Source organism: Rhinoraja longicauda, chromosome 23, assembly GCF_053455715.1.
Source record: "Rhinoraja longicauda isolate Sanriku21f chromosome 23, sRhiLon1.1, whole genome shotgun sequence".
Classification (NCBI taxonomy): domain Eukaryota; kingdom Metazoa; phylum Chordata; class Chondrichthyes; order Rajiformes; family Arhynchobatidae; genus Rhinoraja; species Rhinoraja longicauda.
The window spans coordinates 21,105,207-21,113,778 of record NC_135975.1 but is presented as its reverse complement, the minus strand read 5'-3'; the positions used below and the strand labels follow the sequence as shown (position 1 = coordinate 21,113,778).

Here is an 8,572-nt window from a genome sequence, read left to right as displayed (position 1 = left end):
AACTCACTATCTTCCTTGAAGACGTCTCCGAACTAACTCTTTTCGGGCGCCAAAAGCGCACATGACAACGCTGTCCAATCAGCGATGTCGCTCTCTGGACCAATCCCTACGGTCGCGCCCACACGTGACCTCGCTGGCCAATCTGAGGGTTCGACGACCAGGACCATTCTCTATGGTCGCTACATGACCCCCCCCCCAGAACCCGAGGTACGGAACCTAGCAGGGAGCCGGATTTCGCGACCAGAACGAGTGAGGAGAGGGGCAGCCTGAACCACAGGAGCCGGGGATTCCGGACTTGGTGGAACAGCCGGAGCGGGGGGTCCTGGACTGATCGGAACTGCCGGAGGCCGGCCTCTCCTAGGTGGTTGGCCGACCAGGACTGGTTGGTCCGGATCCAAGTGTGCAGGTTTAAGCTTGGACACCGAGACGAGCTCACTCCTGCCGCCCACGTCTAAGGTGAAGGTAGCCGTTCCCTTACGCAAAACCAGGAACGGTCCTTCATAGACCCTCTGCAACGGGGCACGATGGGAATCCTTTCGCAAAAATACAAACTCACAGTCCTTCAGGGAAGGCGGTTCGTGTACCATGGGACACCCATGACGTGAAGTCGGAACTGGGGCCAGGGAACCCACCCGTGCCCGGAGCGATGCTAAGACTGATGGGACTGGAGGCAGCTGGTCGGAGGGGTCCGGAAGCAAATCCCCGGGTACTCGAAGTGGCGAGCTATACACTAGCTCCGCGGACGAAGCACCGAGATCTTGCTTAGGAGCAGTCCGGATGCCCAGAAGGACCCAGGGGACTTGGTCTACCCAGTCCGGGCCTTCAAGCCTCGCACTGAGGGCCGCCTTGAGTTGACGGTGGAACCTCTCTACAAGCCCATTTGGCTGGGGGTGGTATGCTGTAGTGTGTTGTAACCGGGAACCGTACAGCTCGGCTAGCGTGGTCCAGAGGGACGAAGTGAACTGTGGCCCCCTGTCGGTGGTAATAACCGCCGGAACCCCGAAACGTGCTACCCAATGGAGGGCCAAAGTCCTGGCACAAGAGGCTGCCGAGATGTCGGACAATGGAAAAGCCTCTGGCCACCGGGTGAACCGATCCACCACCGTGAGGAGATGGGTGTAGCCCCGGGAGGAAGGCAAGGGCCCGACTAAATCCACGTGAATGTGGAAAAAACGAACTGCTGGGACCTCAAACTCCTGTACGGGGGGGTGGACATGGCGCTGGACTTTAGCGGTCTGGCAGGGAACGCAGGAACGTGCCCAACCAGCTACCTGTTTACGCAGGCCATGCCAGACAAACCGAGCGGCTAGTAACGCAGAGGTGGAGCGGATGGACGGGTGCGCCAGCCCGTGAATAGCATCGAAAACCAGGCGCTGAAGGGAGGGCGGCACTACCGGTCTGGGACGGGGAAGAGAAACATCACACCAGACTTTTGTGCCTTCCGGCCCGCAGGCTACCTGAGCCAACTTCAACCCCGAAGTGGTGGACTGTTATGCCGAGGCGGTATCCGCCAGAAGTTGTGCCTCCGCAAGCTCCTGGGGATCCACCTCGCAGTCCACCGCCGAAATGGGGGAACAAGCAGGCCTAGACAGGGCGTCAGCAACGGCATTAAGCTTACCCGCGACATGACGGACATCGGTGGTAAATTCGGAGATGGCAGTCAGGTGCCGCTGCTGGCGGGCCGACCATGGGTCAGACAATTTGAAAAATGCAAATGTTAATGGTTTATGGTCCGTAAAGGCCACAAATGGGCGGCCCTCAAGGAAATACCTGAAATGACGAACAGCTAAATAGAGGGCCAGAAGCTCTCGGTCAAATGCGCTATACTTCAGCTCAGCCGAATTCAGTTGCCGGCTGAAAAACGCCAAGGGCTGCCAAAGGCCACCGACCTGCTGCTCCAAAACCCCACCCACCGCCACGTCAGACGCATCAACCGTCAGGGCCGTGGGGGCGGAAGGGCTCGGGTGGACCAACATGGTGGCGTCTGCCAAGGCTGCCTTAGCTGCTGTAAAAGCCGACTCTGCGGCCGGGGACCATATCAACTCTACCGGTTTACCCGCAAGGCACTGGAAGAGCGGGCGCATGACCCGCGCAGCTGCCGGAACAAACCTATGGTAGAAGTTAACCATACCTACGAACTCCTGCAGCCCTTTTACTGTGGTGGGCCTAGGGAATGCCCGGATAGCCTCCACCTTCTCGGGCAAGGGGGTGGCGCCGGCAGGGGTGATTCTGTGCCCTAAAAAATCGAGAGAAGGGAGGCCGAATTGACACTTGGAGGGTTGTATAATGAGCCCGTGGTCTTGGAGCCGCTGGAATACAGTCCGCAAGTGGACCTGGTGTTCCTGCACTGAGGGGCTGGCGACCAGGATGTCGTCTAAATAAATAAACACAAAGGGTAAACCTCGACCCACACGGTCCATCAGTCGCTGGAAAGCCTGTGCCGCGTTCTTTAAACCGAAAGGCATGCGCAACCATTCGAACAACCCGAACGGAGTGATCGTGGCAGTTTTTTGTATGTCCTCCGGCCGCACAGGAATCTGGTGGTATCCTCGCACCAAATCGATCTTGGAGAACACCACCGCCCCTTCCAGCCCAGACGAAAAGTCCTGCAGGTGCGGTATGGGGTAGCGATCAGCCGTGGTGACAGCATTGAGACGCCGATAATCGCCACATGGCCTCCACCCCCCAGATGCTTTGGAGACCATATGCAACGGCGAAGCCCACGGTCTGTCGGACTGACGGACAATGCCCATTTCCTCCATCTTCCTAAATTCCGCCCGCGCCACCACCAGTCTGTCGGGCGGTAGTCTTCTGGCCCGAGCGAAAACGGAAGGGCCCTCGGTGCGAATGTGGTGGACCACGCCATGCTTGGCCGAAGGGGCGTCAAAACGCTGGATGAGCAGCTCTGGAAACTCCGCCAGGACCTAAGCATACGAGTCAGGGGCCGCGACGACGGCCTGGACAGTAGGGCTGGGCGGGGAGGCGATTGTCGGAGCAACGGGCTCCTCGCTGGCTGAGGGTCGGAGGTCGTTACCGCGGACATCAGGGACCAGTGAAAAGGCCCAGAGAAAATCTGCGCCTAGGATCGCTTGTCTGACGTCTGCTATAATGAATGGCCATTCATACGTGCGGAGGCCTAACACAAGGGACATCTTCCGCGTACCGAACGTGCGGATGGGGCTGCCATTAACTGCGATGAGGGTAGGACCTGTCTTACCCGATGTGGTCTCAAGGTCGGTCGGCGGCACTATACTGACAATGGCTCCCGTGTCCACCAAAAATTCTGTGTCCGTGAATCGATCTCGGACGTAGAGGCGTCGGTTCTGGCCAATCGCAACTGCCCCTATGTACGATCGGCCGAGGCATTTCCTGCGAAAGTACAAGGTGAGCGGCAGTTGCGGGATTCTCTACCCCATCGTAGATGATAATAGCACCAGCCGCGCTTGAGTGGATCTTTTTGGCGGGCTTTTGGAGGACTGGCGGGAGACTCGGCGCCATCATGATGTTGCTGTGGCGTGGTCGCTGATGTCGAGACCTTGTTGATCGAACCACTTCCCTTCGATTTGGCCGCTATGAGTGCATCAGCTTTTTCTGCATATGCTTCTGGGTCCTTAAAAGAACAATCCGTGAGCAGAAGTCGGACATCTTCGGGAAGCTTCTCTCGGAATGCCTGCTCGAACATGAGGCAATCCGTATGTTCACCGGCTAGCATCATCATCTCGGCCATGAGAACGGACGGCAGTCGATCTCCGCGATCCGGTAGGTGCAGAAGTTTTTTGGCGCGATCATGCCTATGGAACCCGAAGGTTCGTAGTAACAGTGCCTTCATGGCCTCGTACTTGCTTTCCGCAGGAGGATTTACGATGAACCGCATCACTCGTGTGGTTGTCTCCGGCGATAGAGCGCTGACGAGGTAGTAATACTTCGTCGCGTCTGTCGAAATGTTTCTTAAATGAAACTGGGCTTCGGTGTGGACAAACCAAGATTGCGGTTGATGTGTCCAAAACGACGGAAGGTGAACGCTTACTGCGCTTAACTCCGGTGTGCCAGGCGCAGCATCCAACAACGGGGCGTCGTGTTCGCTCATGGTCGGTGATCGCCCAGATCACGTCGGGGTCACCAATATGGCGAGTCCGGAAACTTGTTATATTGTAGAAGAAGTTTATTGCGACAGCAATATTCGAATACAAAGGTTTAACAACAAGATAACGGACAACCATCAAAACTCACTGTCTTCCTTGAAGACGTCTCCGAACTAACTCTTTTCGGGTGCCAAAAGCGCACATGACAACGCTGTCCAATCAGCGATGTCGCTCTCTGGACCAATCCCTACGGTCGCGCCCACACGTGACCTCGCTGGCCAATCTGAGGGTTCGACGACCAGGACCATTCTCTATGGTCGCTACAATACAATACTGTACTGCAAATGCAGCCTCACCAACCTGTTGTACAACTGTAACATAATATCCCAACCTCGATACTCATTACTCTGACTGATGAAGGCCAATGTACCGGACGGTTTCTTGACCACCCTATTACCTTCGATGGCACTTTCAGGGAATTATGTACCTGCATTTCGAAATCCCTCTGCTGTACAACATTCCCCAGTGCCCTGCCATTTACTGGGGAAGAAAATCCTAGCCTGGTTTGACTTCCCAAAATGCAATACCTTGCACTTATCTGCATTAAATTCTATTGACCATTCCTTAGCCTAGTTGACCAACTGATCAAGACCCTACTGTAGTTTTTTGATAACTATCTTCGCTATCTAGGATACCACCCACTTCAGTGTAATCTGCAAACTTACTAATCATGCCTTGTACATTCTCATCCAAATCGTTGATGTAAACCAATACAAACATGCTTTCACTTTCACTTTGTCCATTTTTTACTCCACTTTTTTGTAATTTCTGGCTCCAATTCATCTTTACTACTGATATCCATGATCAACTTCCACATCTTACATAGATACATAATACATAGACAATAGGTGCAGGAGTAGACCATTTGGCCCTTCAAGCCAGCCAGCTATTCAATGTGATCGGGGATGATCATCCACAATCACCTCACACTTATCTACATTAAACTGCATCTGCCATGTATCCGCCCACTCACACAACCTGTCCAAGTCACCCTGCAGCCTTATTGCATCTTCCTCACAATTCACACTACCCCCCAGCTTAGTATCATCTGCAAATTTTCTAATGGTACTTTTAATCCCTTCATCTAAGTCATTAATGTATATCGTAAATAGCTGGGGCCCCAGCACCGAACCTTGCGGTACCCCACTGGTCACTGCCTGCCATTCCGAAAGGGACCCATTTATCCCCACTCTTTGCTTTCTGTCTGTCAACCAATTTTCTATCCATGTCAGTACCCTACCCCCAATACCATGTGCTCTAATTTTGCCCACTAATCTCCACTTCATCCCTTCATTGTCTCCATCTCAGATATATATGCTTTCCACATCAGTGCCTTGGGATGTCTTTTTACCCCTCAAACCAGGGAATTCACTCTACCAACATTGACAGGTTTTGACAAAACCATCTGCAGTTTTTGCTTTTTGTTCCTTTTACCAGAGTCCCAAATAAAACGGTGAGTAATATGGGGGCAATAATCAACCCATGGATAAACTTGACTTTTGTGAAAAGGTCTAAGAGTGGGTTGAAAAAATATTCAGCAGAGTGGGGTCGGTGACATTTCAAGTCAAGACTAGACTAGATCCTAACGCATGGCATCCCTGTGTGGTACCTCAGCTGCACGGAGGCAGAAAGGAAAGCTCTACAGCGGGTAGTCCATAGAGCTCAGAGGGCCATCGGAACACAGCTACCAGACTTGGAGGGCATCTACAACACACGATGCCTCAGAAAAGCCACCAGCATCCACAAAGACTCTTCACACCCCTGCAACAGTCTGTTCGAACTCCTTCCATCGGGCAGACGATACAAGGCCTTCTACGCCTGCACCTCCAGACTCAGGAACAGCTTCATCCCCAAGACCATAGCTGCTATGAACCGGTCCTGCTGAGCCGGATGGCCACAACGCATAGATTAACTTGCACTTTACCCTGTCTAAAAAAAACCTGTTACAATTGTTTTGTTTCGTTGGGTTGCTGTTAATTACTTAAATTATTGCATCGTATGGGAGGCGCATTCCCAATCTCGTTGTAGCCCTGGGTACAATGACAATAAAGATATATTGTATTGTATTGTATTGTATTGTATTATTCAGACTGACATGTAAATTCGAGACTTCAATGAAGCTGACGTCACTGGAGTTGACGTCACAGACCCGGCCCCTTCCCTGTGTGACGTCACCGGCCGTGGCCGCGAACGTCGACGATCCGAGGCGTCTAATTGGTGCGTCGGTTGCCTGGGAAATCCAAGCCAATAGAAACGATGTTTGTTGGGGAGGGAAGATGGCGCCGCGGTGGCGCTGAGTACGGCGGCGGCGTCGCTGAATGCTCCCTGTCCGACACCGCTGGCTGGGTCTGCCCCGCTCCTTCCCTCCGCCGCTTGATGGCACCCGGCTCGTCCTCCCACCGCAAACATGTCGAGTGACGGCGGCAAGAAGCAGTTCTGGAAGCGGAACGATTCCAAAGTTCCGGGCAGGTTGGTAACGCGCAGCTTCGGCGGCCGGGCCCGGGGTGTGTGGTCCCGGGGGCGAGGTGTGTGGTCCTGGGGCCGGGCCGGGTGTTGGGGCCGGGGTGTGTGGGGGCAGGGGGGAGTGAGTCTTGGGGCCGGGCTGTGACTGTGACTGTGTCGTGGTGTGGGGTCACCTGGGGCAAGTGCAGACGTCCCTGCTCCGGCCGGGTCGCAACATCACTGATCCGATGTCCTGCTATAAGGCTGACCGGACTTCTATGGGTGACAGAAGTTTTAAAAATCACCAACTCGGCATTTTGAAACTGAAGGGAAAATCCGGTAAAATTAGTAAACTACATGCGAGTTAAAAGTAGAAGCTAGTTACTTTTTTACTCGCATCTGGACTTTACCAGTTGCTTTATTTACGTGGGGCTCCTTATGTAGTTGACTGAAAGATTTAGGTTTTTAGACTACTTGAAGGTACGTTATTCTTAAATACCAACATTTTGGGCCACAGTAATTGAAGGTGTGCTTGTCATTGGCAGAATAACTAAAGTTGTCAAGAGAAAAGAATTGGGGAAGCCTGGATATTTGTTTGGAGGGGGGGGGGGAGGGATGGTTAGGAGGAATACACTAAGGATGGGTTACATCAAGCGGAAACTGCCATTGTTTTTTAGCAAGTGAATTGTACAAGGTGAAACTTTCAACCAGCTGTCATTTCTACCAGATGAGAGAATGCAGAGCTCAATAATGGGGCGACTTGTCCAGTGAGGTTCCATGATGGAACTTAGAAATAAGAAGCGGAATCTCACTTTGAAGGGATTGTGTGATTGTCCCCATGTAGTCCAGTGTTGCCTAGAGTGAGAGGAGCATATCAACAGTGTAGGAATGTATTAGCATTACAAAGTAAGAGGTGTTCTGTAAGGACTGATTGGGCACAGTGCATGGGAAATAATGCCCCTCAAATTTGATTTAGACAGGTATGTTGATAAGATAAGATTTAGAGGGAGACACAACAATCTGCAGATGTTGGAATCTCGTGTGAAGAAACAATTTGCTGAAAGGACATCGGATATTATCCGGTGGGGCTCTGAATAGTGTTATAAACAGGGGTACAAGTACATGGTTCTATGAAAGTCGTGGCATGGGCAGATAGGGTGGTGAAGAAAGTGTTTGGCAGTCTTTCCTTCAGGTCAAGGTGTGTTCAGGTGTTGTGGTGTCATGTTACAGCTGTACAAGTGAGACTGCATTTGGGGGTAATGTATGTCGTTCTGGTTGTCCAGCAGAGAAAGAACTTAAAAAAAACATCACATCGATGTTACTGGGATGGATGTGCTTGAGTAATCAAGTCAAGTCAAGTCAAATTTATTTGTCACATACACATACTCGATGTGCAGTGAAATGAAAGTGGCAATGCCTGCGGGTTGTGCACAAAAAGAATTACAGTTACAGCATATAAATAAAGTTAATAAGTTACTAAACATAGCACAAAAAGTGTCGACAAAAATTTAGTCTCTGGGGTTATCAAAGTTGACAGTCCTGATGGCCTGTGGGAAGAAGCTCCGTCTCATCCTCTCCGTTTTCACAGCGTGACAGCGGAGGCGTTTGCCTGACCGTAGCATCTGGAACAGTCCGTTACTGGGGTGGCAGGGGTCCCTCATGATCTTGCTTGCTCTGGATCTGCACCTCCTGATGTATAGGTCCTGCAGGGGGACAAGTGTAGTTCCCATGGTGCGTTCTGCCGAACGCACTACTCTCTGCAGGGCCATCCTGTCCTGGGCAGAGCTGTTCCCAAACCAGACTGTAATGTTGCCGGACAGGATGCTCTCTACAGCCCCAGAGTAGAAGCAATGAAGGATCCTCAGCGACACTCTGAATTTCCTCAGTTGTCTAAGGTGGTAAAGGCGCTGCTTAGCCTTACCCACCAGTGCGGCAATGTGCGTTGCCCACGTCAGATCCTCTGCGATGCGGACTCCCAAGTATTTGAA

General features: G+C 52.2%; 1 protein-coding gene across 4 annotated transcripts in view; it reads left to right on the top strand.

Moving 5' to 3' along the window:
* Positions 1-6,405: 6,405 nt before the first annotated feature.
* Positions 6,406-8,572, top strand: part of tbc1d22a (TBC1 domain family, member 22a) — a 171,369-nt gene continuing 169,202 nt past the window's right edge. For all 4 annotated transcript variants that reach the window (XM_078419804.1, XM_078419807.1, XM_078419806.1 and 1 more), the window contains exon 1: positions 6,406-6,611. In XM_078419804.1, the coding sequence (XP_078275930.1) occupies positions 6,550-6,611 (62 nt within the window). In that variant the 5' untranslated portion in view covers positions 6,406-6,549. The remainder of the gene's footprint in view (positions 6,612-8,572) is intronic.